The sequence below is a fragment of the Pezoporus occidentalis genome, unplaced genomic scaffold (genome assembly GCF_034315485.1).
Source record: "Pezoporus occidentalis ecotype Australia unplaced genomic scaffold, CSIRO_AGI_Poc_V1 ctg84, whole genome shotgun sequence".
Taxonomy (NCBI): Eukaryota; Metazoa; Chordata; class Aves; order Psittaciformes; family Psittacidae; genus Pezoporus; species Pezoporus occidentalis.
In genome coordinates, this window is record NW_026916203.1 from 1369731 (window position 1) to 1387617 (window position 17887).

At 37.0% G+C, this 17887-nt stretch overlaps 1 protein-coding gene across 4 annotated transcripts in view; it reads right to left on the bottom strand.

Annotated features, from left to right (window-relative positions):
* The window catches only part of MAN2A1 (mannosidase alpha class 2A member 1), a 113783-nt gene that overhangs the window by 40006 nt on the left and 55890 nt on the right, over window positions 1-17887 (bottom strand). For all 4 annotated transcript variants that reach the window (XM_062604230.1, XM_062604229.1, XM_062604231.1 and 1 more), the window contains 4 exons: window positions 9200-9365; window positions 6951-7181; window positions 6716-6838; window positions 1627-1741 (listed from right to left, as the gene is read on the bottom strand). In XM_062604230.1, the coding sequence (XP_062460214.1) occupies window positions 1627-1741; window positions 6716-6838; window positions 6951-7181; window positions 9200-9365 (635 nt within the window). The remainder of the gene's footprint in view (window positions 1-1626; window positions 1742-6715; window positions 6839-6950; window positions 7182-9199; window positions 9366-17887) is intronic.

The following is a 17887-nucleotide window of genomic DNA, read 5'->3' on the forward strand; positions in this document are numbered from 1 at the left end:
AGGGATCGGTGTTGGGACCAGTCTGCCTCAACATCTTCACCACTGACATGGACAGTGGGACTGAGTGCACCCTCTGCAAGTCTGCCAATGACACCAAGTTGTGTGGTTCAATTGATATGCTGGAGGGAAGGAATGCCATCCAGAGGCACCTCAACACGCTTATGAGGTGGGCTGATGCCAACCTTATGAAGTTTAACCATGACAAGTGCAAGGTCCTACACCTGGGTTGGAGCAATCCCAGGCACAGCTGCAGGTTGGGCAAAGAAGAGATTCAGAGCAGCCCTGCGGAGAAGGGCTTGGAGGTGTTGGTCAATGAGAAAATGAACATGAGCCGGCTTCAGTGTGTGCTCGCAGCCCAGAAAGCAAACTGTATCCTGGGCTTCATCAAAAGGAACATGACCAGAAGGTCAAAGGAGGTGATCCTGCCCCTCAACTTGGCTCTCATGAGACCTCACTTGGAGTACTGTGTGTAGTTCTGGCGTCCTCAACATAAAAAGGACATGGAACTGTGGAACAAGTCCAGAGGAGGGCCACGAGGATGATCAGGGGACTGGAGCACCTCTTGTATGAAGACAGGCTGAGAAAGTTGGGGCTGTTCAGCCTGCAGAAGAGAAGGCTTCGTGGAGACCTCATAGCATCCTTCCAGTATATCCAGTACATGGAGACCATAGCAGCCTTCCAGTACCTATCCAGTATGGGGATTGACTCTTCATTAGGGAATGTAGTGATAGGACAAAGCGTAATGTGTTAAACAGGGGAAGTTTAGATTGGATATAAGAAGGAAATTCTTTCCTGTTAGGGTGGTGAGGCACTGGAATGGGTTGCCCAGAGAGGCTGTGAATGCTCCACCCCTGGCTGTGTTCAAGACCAGGTTGGACGAAGGCCTTGGGTGATATGGTTTAGTGTGAGGTGTCCCTGCCCATGGCAGGGGGATTGGAACTAGATGATCTTAAGGTCCTTCCCAACCCTAACTATTCTATGATTCTATGATTTATGTCAATTTTCAAGAAAATTACTTCATATAATTGCACCACGATTTCCTCCCTCTTTCTCATTCTTCACTGGCCGATTTAATCACCAGGTTTGGAAGTGCACAGTTTCAAAAGTTACTTTCTGTAATTTTCTTGGGAACAAGCTGCTGAATGGTACAGAAAGAAAAAAATGCAAGCGTTACTGAAGGAAAAGCAAGAAAAACAAAAATGAAGTTCCATTCATTTCAGTTCAGAAGTCAGTATGCCGGTGTTTAGTGCTGACTCTGTCACAAGATCTTCCAAGCAGATAATGGACGTAAAGAGGAAGCTCATAGATAACTAAAGCATGCCTACAGTTAAGGAGTAAACCAGGCTTCACTATTAATGTCCTTAAGAAATAATCTTTACATTCTTTGTGACTTCAGAGAAGATATTGTTCTACCTCCATCAGTAAGTTTGAAGCTATAAAAGAAACTATGTTTCTACCTCATCTCTGAGGTATTGCTACCTCTATTTTTCTTGCCATTTTCATAATTTACAGCTACCTACAGCACTCAGATCACCCAGCAGAGTTCAGGACTCCCTAGCAGGTAAAAGCCAAGACTGCAATGATGAAAAATAACTAACGAGACAGACAAAATATTACAGTTCTTACCCTGGACTTTATATAGTCGCATGGTATGTGTCACATGGTTGAAAAAACACACAACTTCTGAGAAAATCCTTCCATGAGCAACTCTTATGGTAGGTGGGTCTGTAAAAATGTAAGGCTAGAAAAAGAAAGTTAGAATAATTATGTTGAAAGCTTTGCATAAAAGTAGTGCCAATAAATGGAATTATTTAAAAACCCAACCTGAAATTCAGCAACTTCTCTTCAGAGCCTCACTCTTCCTTTAGCTAAAATTAGGATAACCCTCATTACATATCTTACTGTAAGGATTATGAGGATTAATAGATACAAGGCCTACAGACAAACAACGTATTAATATTTGCAAACATCTGGACTGCTATTTCTTGCTAGCAAAACCATACTTGCTAACTAGTAATCAAACACTGTAGTTTTGTATCCTGTGGCAGATGGTTTAACTGTGTGTTTAGTTTGCTCACAGCCTACTGCATCAGTGGTGCACACTGCATGAGGAAAGATTCCTCTATACTGTCTTGTGGATCAGTTTGCATATCCTTTTCAGTGTAAAAGAGAAAGCTTTTTCTTCATCAAAAGCAGTTGCAGATGCCATGGGAGCCCCCTGGAATGTGAGGTAGTGTTCGAAACCATTAAGCGACCTCAAAAGGAGTATTGTCTTCTTACTAATGTCTCTCAAAGACTAGCAGAAATTCCACCTATCCACAGCCAAACCAAAGAGATATAGCATATTATTTTCCCATGTAGTTACAGTATTTTGTGACTGCCATATAAGCAAACAATAACTTTTTTGAAACAGCTGATCCCAAATGGAACTGCATACACTATACAGAAATACAAGGATATCTACAAAGGTAAAAATGGGTTAAATATTGTGTACAAAGCCAAAACTGAAAATACAGAAAATACAACACATGCTATTACTACTGTAGGGCAACAACAATGAGTAAGGACTTCACTGAAACCAACCCCCAACAAAATACTCAAAAACCAAGTCATTTGGAATAATATAAGCAGAAAGCTTTTAGAGGGAGGCTGTCTTCCTCCTGTACGTACTAATATTGAAGCAGGACAGAATATGCTCTTTCTTCATCAGCAAGAAAATCAAAGATCAAATGTATCTTGAGGAAGAGAGGAAATAAAGACTACATACACACACAGAGAAAAGTCAGAGAAGATAAGAGAAGTACAGGTCCATACCATCGTATCTTCTTCAACAATGTAACAATGCATATTCATGGAGAAGATTTCAAAAAATATTATAAAAAAAAAGAAGAAACTGAAAGTGACTTTCAAAGACTAAGTTTGCTTTTCTACTCACATACTTATTCCTACAGCTTCAGACAGAACCCTGTTAAATAACAGTTTTGCACAAGATCCAAGAGGGAACTCTGCAGCTATCAACTACAGGAGTTTGGAAGAGGAATCACAGTTGTTAACACTTCAGTAAGATGGGTTGTTTCAGGAAGAGAGGGATTTTTCTACTGATGATCTTACAGATATGTTTTATCCAGTTAATTTCACTGGAACTATCCAGGACCAAACCAGCAAAATGGAGAGATGCTGGATGAGTGACGAAGGAATGCAAAATGCTGTGCCGTTATTAAAAAAAAAAAAAAAAACAAACAGAAAAAAGTTACCTGGATTACAGTTCTACAACAACACCACCACAACAAATAATAATGAATGAACCCCATTCCATTGTTAGTATAAAACATGATGGTGACATTGACAACTACCAGAATACATTGTTCCCATAAAAGTAGACAGCAGAAGCGAGATACATTTAACAGCTCTCAGATTCTGGGATATTGCCACAAATGCTAAGTTAACACACCAGAGTCTCCAAGCTGCTCATGTAGCCAGATCTGCTCCCCAGCTGAAGATATATGGGAACGATACGGAAAGATGAGGTGACAGAAAAGGAATTGTCATTTTGCAGATACTGTCCACTTCCTAAATGGTTAAAATTAGTAGTTACTGCAAGATCTGTCTGTTCCCTTCACCGCCCCTGGAATGAGTTCCATTGCATGAGATTCAGCAGCTTCCTGTGGCAGGTTCTATTGAGCCTGGAAAGCAGTATTTTCAGAAACAGAACAACAACAACAGAAATATGGGTCAAAGGGTCCAGAAACTATTTTTCAGTATCATATTCAAGAGAAATATGACAACCTCACCTTGAAAGAAGTGCAGGGGGAGAGCAAAGCTAGAAATTTTAAGGGAATACTTGGAGCAAAATAATATCCCATCGCTCCCTAGGGTATCTTAAAATACTTGGCCTCAAATTGGGTGCCAAAGTGTCATGGGACACAGGATAACTAGAGAAATGCCTTCACTTGAAGGTTTACTGGCACAGAAACTGTCATGGAATGTTACAGCTCAAAGGCATAAAGCACAGGCAATAAGCCTCCTCCCTTGTAGTCAAGTGAAGCACTACTAACCATCTTATATGGCTTGGAAATTTCTGGCAGTGCAGCACACTCTGTTGGCATAGAAGTCAAATAAACTATGCCCAGAGGAAAGTTTTCTACCACAGACTGAATTTCTTTTGATATGCCTGAGATTTTGGTGGAAAACAAACCAAAATCAAAAACCAAAACCAACCAACCAAAAAAACAAAACAAAACAAAACAAAAAAAAAAAAACACAACAAAAAAAAAAACACAAACCAAAACAAACAAAACAAAACAAACCAACCAACCCAAAAAACCTCAAGACAAAACCTTCAAGTTGCTTCTGAATAACAGATAAGCCTTCATTTGGCAGCATTTGAGATTAGACTGGGCGGGAGGAGTGGGTGGGTCAAATATTATGAGTTCTCAATAACTGTGTTGTAGGAATTATGTGGCCAGAAAGAGACAGTTGTAATTTTAATATTTTTGTCTCCAAAAGCAACCCCACCAATACGTGAGCAGATTTTCAAATGATAAATGTGATGCTTAAGGGAACATATGTAGCACCAAGAAGGGAACAGACACTTCAAGGCAGCTGATTCTTCAGTATTGTGAGCACCCTCAAGGTAATGGTGCCTGCATACTTGTCTCTTCCTGTATCAGGCATGCAAAACCAGGGAAAGCTTTAAAAGTAAGAATACTGCGCCTGAATGATGATCCTCTGGCCAGTCAAGAGAGAAGATAAGGTGGATAAAGACGGATACTCAGAATGGAGATTCTTTTTTGGCAGCGGAACATCCAAATCTCACTTACAAAAAATGCAGAAAAGTACCACTATCTTTTCCTTCAGTTTGAAGGCCAAAAATTGAGATAAAGTCAGGTATGTGTTCTTTGCCAAGGAACAGACGCAACAGATAATCCTAGCAGATTAAAAAAGGGACTGTTGTGAAAAAAGTTCCTTGCAGCTAGTAGCAGCAGCTTTAGCTATGCAAGTCAGAGATCAGCATTAGTAAAGGAAGTCCAACCACAGAGACAAAGTGTGAAGAGATAAAAAGGGAGAAAAGCTCTAGCATTAGAGATCCTGCAGGATAAAAATGGGAAAAAAATAAAAAGCTCTTAGGAGTCTGTTAATATATAAGTACTTACAGCAACTAGTACATACGTGGGTGCATAGACACAGCTGTCTGAGAAAGAATCACAAACCTCAAAACATGTGCCTCTACGAGACACTGATAGAGAAAAGAATATTATTCTGTTCACTTCCAGGCTCATTTACATATATGTCGTGGTTTAAACCCAGTCAGGTAACTTGTTCACTCACTCCCAGTGAGTGGCGCCGAGCTGACAACAATCGAGGTCCGTGTCCCCCCCCCCCCCCGCCACCAGGGCTCTCCCCTTCCCTGCTCCCAGAGGAACGGGGAGGAGGATTGAACGAGTGCAACTCCTACAGGTTGAGACAAGAACAGTCCAGCAACCAATGTACAACACAAATCACCACCGCTACTACCAACTACAACAATGATAAGGGAAAATAACAAGGGAAGAGAATACGATGTCCTTCCGGGTAACTCCCAGTTACCCCCCACCCCGGGCATGACGTGCTGTGGTATGGAATACCTCCCCGGCTAGCCCGGGTCAGGCGCCCCGTCTCTGCTTCCTCACAGCTTCCCCTCCTCCCTGGCAGAGCATGAGCCTCACAAAGTCCTTGGTCAGGGTAAAAATCACTTAGCAACAACTGAAAACACCGGCTTCACCAACACTGTTCTCAGGCTGGAAGTCAAAACACAGCACTGCACCAGCTACCACAAAGGAAAAAAAACATGACTGCTACTGCTGAACCCAGGACAAACAACAACAAAATAGAGTTATTACCCTTTCTTAATTCCTGAAGCAGCAGATATACACTCCTAGTTTGTGATCCTGCAAACTTAAGTTTCCCCAGGAGAAACTGGGCAACAGAAATATACTGTAAACTAGATAGTTTCTTAAAATTGTTATTTCATCACTTGCTTTCTGAAATATCACCTTTCCAGTTCCAGAAAAGGTACAGTACAGTCCATATGGTAATTAGGTCAGTGTAAGAACACAGTCGCATCTGAATTTCCAACTTGAAAACTAATTGCATTATGCTGTTGCCCTCCTCATAATTATGCATCTAAAAATACTGATAACCCTAGACAACCAAATTGGAACAGTTGCTTACAACTCTGTTTTCACATTTATTGTAATTGAAACTCCGTATCTTAATTACTGTAGCAAAATACATTTGCTGATATTCGCTAAATAAGTGCTACACTATGAACTGGAACCTCCTCATTCACAAATTAAAGAAATCTTAAGAATTACAAAAGTGAAGAAATGCAGAGATGAATCAAGTATGTCCTATACATTTTCTCCAGAGGAAGTGAAAGAACTTACTTTATTGATAGTGAACAGTCACATCTCACTTGGTATCTTGCAGGTGCAGCATGGTTTTTTTTTTTTTTTTGGTGAATCATAAACATTCTGTACATTTTCAAATTAATGCTCACTTTTTACCCAAATCTAGGATTATGAAGTATGAAGTTCTGCCAATCATTTCAATAACTGATGTCATTATTTCTAGCCATACAGCTCTGTTTCATTGCTGGTGAAATTAGCTCTTCCAATCTTTATGAATGCATGAATTTACTCCAAGATTAGAATCTCTCTTCAAACGGGAGATTTACCTTGGCATCTCCATCTGGTAAGAAGAGATAAGCTCCGCTTTTATCCCGGTTACTTGTAGTTCCATACCAAGCAAACTCCACCTTCATTTGATGATTTTTACCATCTTCTTTAGTACTTATTTTCTAAGGATAGAGAACCATGTTTGAAATAGATAACATATTTAGGATTCCCTATATAAAACCAGAAGTTCTTTAGAAAGTAAAACATTATGTTTTGAAATAAAATACAACACACCTCCAGTAATCCAGACATTCCAGAAAACCACAGTTTCATGTAAGTGTTTTCCAAGATTATATTATCCACAGAATTCTCCATCTCTTTTATTTTGAAAAGTCTATCTGGTTTCTCCTGACTGCTCTTCCTCATATATATATTATAGTCTGCTAAAACTGCTTCTGAACTCTGAACCTCCAAAAGCTGGTAAACTCCAAGCCCCAGAGGTGGTAGATGTGCCACAAAAGAGATCTGTTGGGAGCAAATAAGAAGGCATTATTAAAAATATCAAAGAGACAACCTTTTATACTGTATTTATGCTCAGCATAACTCCTTTTGCTTTGGGAATTTTAGGATAGCTGAATTTTTCCCATATTGCATAAATGAATATGAAATTATAAGCGACATTCTAAAATGAACAGCTGAAGTATATTAATAAAATTTAGCAAACAAAAATGTCTGCACTGCTAATTTCCTTAGCATCAAGATCACTGTTGTATTAATGAAATAACGGTTTTGAAGCCTTTTTAAAAAGAATGTTAGCTGTGATGTGCAGTTCTGAGCTTATTTACTGTGCATTGAAGATGCATGTATGGTGTATCAAGTGCACACAGACCCTACTTTGGGTTAGAATGGACCTTAAAAGATCATCTAGTTCCAACCCGTCTGCCATTGGCACATATATGATTTATATTCTTTAAAGGAACTAGTTTCTCTCTGCTGTAAGGCAAAATTCAAAATTATTTAAATTATAAGTTGCATTTAAAGATCCACAATATTAAATAGTAAAATATAAGGCAATTGTCTCAATTTTAGTTTTTGGTTATTTAGGAGCTATAATTGCACAGAAGGAACAGTTATATAAAAGGCAAATCTCCAAAGCAATCTGCTTAAAATCTGAGGTACAGATATGTAATTTTATTTCTTCTCAGGCAACTGTGTTAATTACTGTACTGGTTTTGGCTAACAGTTACATTTTTTCATAGTAACTCATATGGTGTGATGTTTTAATATCAGCGTGTTAGCTATCACTGAGCACTGCTTATGAAGCACCAAGGTCTTTTCTGCTCCTCAACCCATCCAAACCAGTGAGCAGGCTGGGTGTACACAAAAAGCTGGAAAGGTACACAGGCAGGACAGCTGACTCATGGGCTACCCCATACCATATGGCATCATGCTCAGCATATAAAGCTGGGGGAAGGGAAGGAACAGGGGGGATGTTGGAAGTGATGGCGTTTGTCTTCCCAAATAACTCTTAGATGTAATGAAGCCCTGCTTTCCTGGAGATGGCTGAACTCCTGCCTGACCATGGGAAGTGGTGAATGAATGTTTTGCTTTGCTTGTGTATGCCTTTTCCTTTACCCGTTGAACTGTCTTTACCTCAACGCACACATTTTCTCATTGTTACCTTTCAATTCTCTCCTCCATCTCACTGCGGGCAGTGAATGAGCATCTGTGTGCGGCTGAGCTGCTGGCCAGGTTTAAACCACAATAACTATCCCTTCGTAAGATAACTGAGAGACACTTACTGAATTATCTTTTGCAGGAATATTATTCTAAAACAAGTACAACTTGGCTCCCAGGTCAGAATCAATCGGACGTGAGAATGTAAGCCCAAAAGTAATACAGTACTATTACAGTAGTACAGTACTATATACCACTAAGAATTTAAAGTACAGTTTCTGATGTGTGATCAATGACAACAATCTTCTATAATGACGCAGGATTCAGAAATTATCCAAAACTTTGTTTGAAACCAAAACCAAGAAAAGCTGTCTGTCTAGCATGAGTAGAGGAGTAATGGAGATTGCTATCCAGTCTCTGCATCTAGAAGACAAAATGACAAAAAAAACACCCAAAAAAACAACCCACAAACAAACAAAGAAATCCCAAGTCACTAAACCAAACACTGAAAAACCCAGATCTAACTGCTTAAGCCACTGCACTTAGAAAACCTTTCCGCTGGAGTGCTTCAGCACATACAGACTGTGTATAGCTCTGTGTATAGACTACCACCTGAAGGAAAAAGCTTTATCAAATTAGGGAGAAAACACACACAACCAGTATTTTCTCTTTACATAGCTAAAACTGATCCTTTAACTGTTATTAAACTTCTGTGATGGGTAAAAGAAATGTTTATGTTGAATGGCATTATCTGCAGAAGACAGAACTGCCAATATTTGAAATATGCTTTCCATTTTCTTCAGTTGTGAAACTATAGTGTCTGTCAAAAAATACAACTTTAATGCTTTTTACTTGAAGTAGCATACCTGATATGCTTCATGTGATACTGTAGTTGCTCCATTCCAAACAGCACTAATCTGGACAGTAACAGGTTTTCCCAAAGGAGATAGTAATTTAACTCTGGGTGAATTCACACTGACTGAAACCACTGAAAATCGCTCTTGTTCCATAGGATTATATATCAAAAGGTATCTGCAAAAACATATTTGACAAATTATCTTTTGGCAAACAAATTTCCTCCTTCAGGTTTAATATTTATTCACATAAATTTTACAAACAGAGCACTAAAACAAGGTTAGAACAAGTACATACCACAACAAATAAATATGCAAAACATAACCAGGAAACAATGGATATTTAACATCAATTCTTGACAGATCTTCTTTTCTTAATGCTATTATTTTTCAAAGCAATTTTGAAAATACCTTATGCTAAAAATACATGTATTTCCCACTTTACCTACTAAAGAATTGCTACTAACAAATGCAAGCACAGTCAAGATATTTAAGGGCATTCTGAATTTACTTTTCAGGCTGAACTATTAAACTTTCATCCACAGTTGTCTTCCCTTTAACGTAACAGAGAAACACTTAAGTAATGGACAATACCTGTTGTATATACATAGAACCATAGAATGCTTTGGGTTAGAATGCACCTTAAAAGATCACCTAGTTCCAACCCCTCTGCCATGGGCACATATATGATACACATTCTTTAAAGGGACTAGTTTCTCTCTGCTATAAAGGAAAATTCAAATTTATTTAAATGATAGATTTACCAAAATTCCCCATGGAAAGTTTCTGCATGTACATTGAAATATTTTTATTACGTACATACAGAATAGCTAATTTTTATATAATCTGTGTTCTTCCCTTGGAACACAGATCATGTTACTAAACAAAAGAATCAGCCCTGAAATCAAATAGAGCAACATTATTAGCCAACAGGTTTCACTTGGTTTTGGGCATTTTTGTTGTTGCATTTGTTTCGGGTTCCATTAGGTTTTTTCCTTTGTTTTATTTTGTTTTTAATTACAAGTTTCTATATTGTAAGATACAGAAAAATAAAATTATACTAAAACATTTGTCCCTTATGCATCCACGTAACACTATCATTGTACTTCTTGCCTCTTCATCGCCAAGCTCAAAGAATGCACTATTTACAACCTGTTCCCTCACAGTTGCTTCTGTCCATTTCACCTTTTAGAAAGAATTGTCCTTAACAATGAAAAATGTTCCTGCCAAAATTTCTAACAAATTTTTAGATACACAGCTGAACTAGTATTCTGTCTTCAATTTCCTTGACCCTTCCCACTGTAAAACAGTTTACTCCTTCATGAAATCTTATCTTTCATCAGTTTCCATGATACCCATTTCTTCTGTATGAAATCACACCCTTGGAATTTTTTTTAAGTAGATTCTCTTCATTCTCTGCTCCGTTTTCTACACAGGGGGTTGTCAGTGGTTTTCTTTCTTTCTTTTTTCTTTTTTTTTTTCTTTTTTTTTTTTTCTCTCACATCTTAACCTTCTAAATTAAATTATCACTTTCACAGATCAAACCACTTCACTTACAATCGTCTCCTTCCACCCAAACTAGAAAACTCATACTGTCACTCAGATCTTTCACGCACACATCACCTGAGGTTGAACCTCGTTCCATAATCTCACATTCTGACTGTTAGCCTTCCAGATTCCTTACTCATGCACTTAAATGCTCGATGCTCCGTTATTTGCTAGCCTAGCACTACAGTACAACTGAGGTGCTGCTAACAAGTCACTTGCCTAGCTAAACCCTTTAAACTTTTCTCTTTTCCAACACAGCTCTAAACTGACTGAGGGTAGCCATTCTCTACACACATGCCAGAGGAGAGTGAGGTCTCTCTTATGGTAGATAAAGTCTGGCAGGCAGTGGACAAAACTGCTGCTATGATACTTTGGAAATAAGGAAACCACAACATTTCAGGGCTGACAGGCAGCAACAAACTGCTTAGTTAATAAGAAAATACAAATTTAACTCCTCCTTACTGTGAAAGAGAGGACTTCTACACAATTCTAGTGTAAGTCAGAGACTAAATTAATCCACCACTAAACTATGGAGGCAATACAGAAACCTAGAGGAAAAAATTTTCTTTTTCTCCATACTGGTGAAAAATGTCACCTAATCTCTTTCCATCCCATCCTTTGATTTTTTTACAACAATAATTTTAACAAATGCGTTTTACTCTATGGACACTCAGAATCCTTATGAATATTAACCAGGCTACAGTTTTCCCCTTATATTTTCATTGGCTCCCATTTTTTCTGCATCAAACTGAGGCTGTTCATCTTCAATTTTATAATTCACCGCTACCCTTTTACCTCACAATCAGTAGGAAAGGTCAATTCCAACTTCTCATTAGTTAAATAAACTAAACACAGAGGCTGTGTTCGCTTTTTCTATCAAGATCCTTTGGATTACCTGCATGCATAGGATGTGCTACCTATAAAAATTACTTTCAACACCTTAGAGGAAAATTCCTGTGCTGAAGTAAGTACTGCTAAATCATGACTCATGTGCGTAACAACTATTTTCCTTGCATATTTGCACATCTAACTGTGCTCAGTTTGTGCTCAGTTTCCTCCTAGCACAACAAAAATCACTTTGGCATGCTCTCTTTTCTGCTTCGTTTCATGTTGAAGACTCCTAGATTACTAGACAACACAATAGTAGAGCGTGTTCTTGGTCAGCTTTCAGCATCTTTAAGAACCTGTGCAAGACTCTGTAACAGCCTCCCCTGGACTTGGGTAGGTCATTTTACACTTCTGCTTAATTGAAAAGGCCTTCTTTGTGGATAAAATTTTGACTTAATTATTAATGTATTTTCTTACAGCAGTTATGAAATCAAAACCAAACTAAACCAACATTGGTCCCACTCCAGACCCCTTAAAATGTAGGAAGACAAAATATAAATAAATTAGTGAAATACTCTAAGAACTCCTCATATACCGTGTAAGAATCGTGCCAGAAACAATGGAGATCTACAAGATGATCCAACACCAAAGCTAAAAATAAACATCATTCTCATTCATGAACAGAACACCATAAAAATCTTTAATTTATTGTTTCTCTACAGTGGACTTCCTCAATTCTTATGCCTCCAACTAAAATGCTGGCTAACGCGTACAATCTGTTTCCAGTAATGTTATACATCCTCCTTAAATATAAATTATCTGCCAAATAAATATGACCGTAAAAATATTTCCAGAAACTTTGTTCACCTTCCCATTGATATAAGCACGTTTCATAACTTTAGTCACATGACAAATTTACCCATGACAAAAGACCCTAGCAACTGCCGTATCATCACTATATTTCACCAGACTTTTTTTTTTTAATAGTCAGTAAAACAAAGCTCTTGTGGTATTCAGTTACATATGTTTTATACTTCTAGAGTCAAGGTATTTTAAGTGCATTATAGGTATGTAAAGTAATAATGCAGTCAAATGAACCTAATAACGAAAGGACAGATTTTTAGCAGGAAATCTGCAGGAATTTTGCACAGGTTGCAGTATTTTGCTTTCAAATTTTAATGCAGCAGGACTGAAGTATTTATACTCAGGATATAATGCTGGTGCCTATACAAAAGCACTGACTAATGTAATTAAATCACATCACTTCTGAAGTACTATTCAACTCCCACCCTTAAATACTATAACTATTTTAAATTCTGTATGAAACACAAAAGCTACACTTAAGCTGTATCATTACAGTGAATGATATCTACAAATGCAGAGTACAACTGCTTAATGTATTGTGGTTACATTACACAGAGAAGCAACTTAACAGTACTTAAAGCTTTTCTATTCCGGATTTTAAGGCAAAACCATGAATATTATTGTCTTTCAGAAGCAGTAATCAAATTTTCTTTCATTATTGAGATCACTGGTCTTTGGCAACAGCACCAAGAAAACTACGAAAGCTCACATCTTTTGTCCAAATAAATGGGAAGGAGTTTTCATACTTACTAGTAAAACTCAGATGAATAGTTACCTGAAGTATTTTGCTTTAGAAACCCTATTATGGCCAAGTCTCAGCTATCATTTCTGTCATTCATTAAAGAGATCGAAGAACTCTGAAACTGTTTTAATATAAACTGTATAGAAACAAAAGGAAATAATATAACTACAGATAAACCACATCCAATTTACTCACACAGAGACCACATATTGCACCTGTGCATCAGGAGCAGGAGTAAATTGCTCTCAGCCCCACAAAGAAATGAGAAACACATGCAGATTTGAGCTCTTGCATCTCTGATGTGCAAATATTTGCAATTTCAGAAAAGCAAATCCTGACACCAGTTTTTCAGACACTCTTAGATATACCTTGAATTTTTTTACCCCATAATTTTCTGGGTCTTTGAAACCTCAAACAGGTATCTTTTATTCATACAAGCATGATAATTTTCCTTATATAACCTGCATATGCTATTAATAAACCCTTCTATTAAAGATGCACCTCCAAGCATCAAAGAATATTTTAACTAGTCTGTCCTGTAAAGATTTAGCTTTCTGTGAAGCATTTTCAGCCACAGCTGAATAAAAGCTCCCCTCCCCCATTCTCACTGTGAATACTTTCTTTCTTATTGTAAATTTTGCTCCTTAAACTGAAAAGTTACAGTATTTCAGACCACTGTTCTTTTTGTTTTGCTGACGTGCATACATATATGGACATACATACATTCACTGGTAACACCTGCAGCACAATTACATTTTCTTCTAAAGCTCATTCAATGCTGCCTTCACAAGCAACCCATTCCAATAATGTGAGAAACCAGAAGCAGTAAATGTCAGAGGATCATCACTGACAAAGGATTATTCAAAAAACCACTTCTTCAAAACACACTCACGACAGCTTCGAACAACAGCTTTAATTGCCCAGTAGAGGATCTTTGTTCAAGTTTGCTTTGAGAACCAATTTCTCGAGGTGCTCCAGCTCAGACTGATCAATTTTATTAGAAACTGACAAACCGTCATAGACTAGAGCGTTCTCCATTGTAATTCATCAGAATCAGGCCTCTGGACATACACACCATTTCAACAGAAAGTTACATGAACAGCACCTTTGACACTAGCCGTTTTTTTTTCCCCTCTGATACAACAGAGGCTAAACTAAAAAAACAGTGAAGTGGTGAAAAAAGCAAAACTGCTACAAGTACAGCCACAATTGAGAAACCATACAAACCATGAAGCCAAATGATATACTATATCATCAGGCTTCCACTGAAGAACAAAAAAGAAAAAACAGAAGCATTAAAGTTCTCCTGAAATGTGAAAGGGGTGGGAGGAAGTGAAAGAGAGTGGAAAATCATGAACAGACTTAGAATTAAAATGCTTGAATCCTTAAAGAAAAAGAACAGAAATAACTCTACATATGTAAAAAATCACCAGAAGGACTGGTGAGTTGGAAACCAGAACTCAGCTAGAAAGGTCTTCTGAGATCTTGGCAGTTGATGGACTTCGATGGACTAAAATTTTAGAATTCTTAACAAAACTTAATTTCTCTATCAAAGTCATCTCACTGGGATGATGAAACAATAAAAACTCTCCAAAATCACATGGGGGGGGGGGGGGGGGGCAGGAGAGAACAACAACTGAATTTTCGCATATCTATAAATATGCGAAAATAACTTACTTCAAAAGATGTGAGAAGAGTCAGTAGCTAGTAACATTGCTTAATTAGTAAACACTGATGCATATGAGATTGAAACAAACTGGGGATTAGTATTAGTGTTAAAACAAGCTTTTTGTAGCTGCCAAAGGTATCTTTAAAAAAAACACAAAACCAAAACAAAACTATGTGACTTCTGCTGTATGTTGGCAGCTTATCAAAAAGACCCCACCCAACAAACAAACAAAAGAAAAGCCCAAGAAAGCCAAAATCCTAAAGTATTCCATGAACTGACATTACATAGGCCAAGGGTGGTTCATGGGGATACTGATAAACTGAACAGAGAATTAAGATTACCTACTTAAAACAAATACTTACTTGTCCACTGCAAATATATACAACCTCCCTTGAAGAGTTCTGTGATTTTTGCATTGAAGCCCAAGAAAACATGTAATAGACACTTACTTTCCTCAATTTTTTAATACAGAACAAAACTAAAAATAACTGCATGACAAAAAAATTACTCTCACGTTACTTACGAAGGATTCTCCTTGCTATAGAGGGCCATGGGAATTTTTGAACAAAAACTAACCATAAGAATTGTTTTTTCTTAAGAAAACCTGATAAATAGTACTCAAAACACTAGGCAAAAAAAACATATCAAGTTACTCAGTTCTGCTCAAAGCTCTTATGCTCTCTCACATTGAAAGTGAAGGCTCCCTTAGTCAAAAGTAAGATTCAAGTGACATTTTAAGTACAGATCCCCTCATCCACTTTTTTCTATACCTGGTCAAGTTTGTATGTATTTCTGCTATGAATTACTGAAGATGGAAAGAATCTACAAAATAAGTGTTCTGAAAATAAATGCCATATAAACGCGCATATACAACTTCAAGTGTCTTTTAACCAACCTTTTTTTCTTTAAAAAAAAAAAGGATTTGAAATCATCTGCTTCTCATGAAATCATGCTACTTCACTGATTCTAAAAAAATTAGACATTCTCCAATATCTCAAGCTATGTTCTTAATACTCCTTTAGAAACAAGACTAATCAAAAGCCAAATAAATGTGTAAGCTCATGATCATGAATGACACTCTCCTTGACAGCAAATTAATTTTTTTCTAAAACTCAAAAAAACCCGCTAGCTATCACTGTTTTGGTGAAGATTTCATAACTCTACAGCACACTGTTTCAGCTGTGTTCTATTTAAACCATTCAAAAGCAAAACTGCCTCTGACACCATACGAGTAACTCTCTTAATCTGATCTTCTGTAACGTCTTTTTCTGCTGCTTCTATTTGGTTAGTCCCCACATTTTACCACGTGGTGTGTAAGAATTCCACTTGCCTGCTTCATTTAATTCTTTGACTATGAAATATTTGCTCCAGTTTACTAAGACAGTTTTAAATTCTAATCCTACATAGAATGTTTGCTCCCAGTATGACTTCAAATTTTATTATCTATTTACATTCTACTCTGTTAGCATGACTGATACAAATAAAATACTATTTGTGATTTTATGATCTGCACTACAGAATTTCTTGCTTGTTTTTAGCCTCACTTTGCACAAAAAACCTCCAAATTGCTCAGATGGGTATCTAAGGATAAGTCAAGTAGTACGTCATATCCAATATTTATCAATGAGCATTTAAGTCATAGTTAGGCAACCAGCCAGTCTATTAACTGAGTGAATGCATTTACAACAAACTGACTAGAAATTAAATGAAGTTGTGGAATTAAAACATGATGCCAAGAATGCCTTTTGCTTTCCATTTTGAAAGAAAGGGGGGACTTCAATATTCCAGTTTGGGTTAGTGGGGAGTTTTTTAAATATAAGCTGCACATTATGTGCAGTTTAAACTGCATCAACACACCTAGTTCTATTACAAGGCTTAATTTCAATAGCTGCTACAGCTTTAACATTCACGTCCTCTGAGATACAGTAGATGCTGAAACCATTAGTGTTTGTAAGTATACAATCCTAAACATTCAATTAAACAGAGAAGTCCTTTGTGAGGCAAACCTTGTGATCAAAAAGCTCAGTCTCAGACATATTGCCAGATGTAAATTCAGGGCAGTTTAAGTTAAGAAAACAGTTCTCTATAAAGTAAAAAAAAAAAAAACAAAACAAAAAAACAAAACAAACTCTCGCCAAAAGGAGATCCTGATACTTTCCCAGCAGGCTTTTGGCTGACAGAGTTGATAGGATAAAGTTTCCATTGACTGAATAAAGTCTACAGAGATTTTTTGGCTTATAAGATAAACAATGCTAACATGGTCCTCTGCATCACATCCCACTGAGCTTCTTGTAAATTTATTTATTGAGCTTCTTGTAAAATATTGTCACAGATACAACAAACACACACACACAAAAAAAACCAGTTTATATCTAATCAGCAACTCTTATGAAACTATTTAATATAGAGTAGAATATTAATCTTGAATATGATTATATATGAAAAACCTTAAAATTTTTGCCTCTTCCTAAACAAAACATCTTTTCCAGGTTATGAAAGAAGAATCCTGCAGAAGAATCAGTGTGAGTGAGTCTAACCTCAACTTGAAACCTCAAGCACACAATATGTATTTGTGTTGCTTTCATAAATATAAAAACAAAGGTATGAACAAAATCTATTATTCACAGATCAGCTTTTCACTATAAAATCAAACTTGTCACATCATGAAATAAGAAAGAGGCACTATTAATGAATAAATTCACAATAATTCAGTAGTTTCAACTAACAAAACAGAATGATGCTACGACTATAACAGCATTTGAAGAAATTGAATGTGTAGTTTAGAAATAGAGCTATATTTTTTAAATTACATATTCTTTCTAAAAGCAGTTATAGCTAACAGTTCTGATTAACATACAAATAATTAAAAACAAATACTGTGTTTAAAAAAGGTTCCATTATCTTAGCTTGACATTTCAGAGCTCTGAATCACTCCAGGAATGCCATTCCTAATGACAAACCCAAAGCAAACTTTAGATTCATTAGTGAAGGTGAGAGAACTCGGACACATGCATTCCTATTAAATCTCTTTCTATAACTGTACAGATGT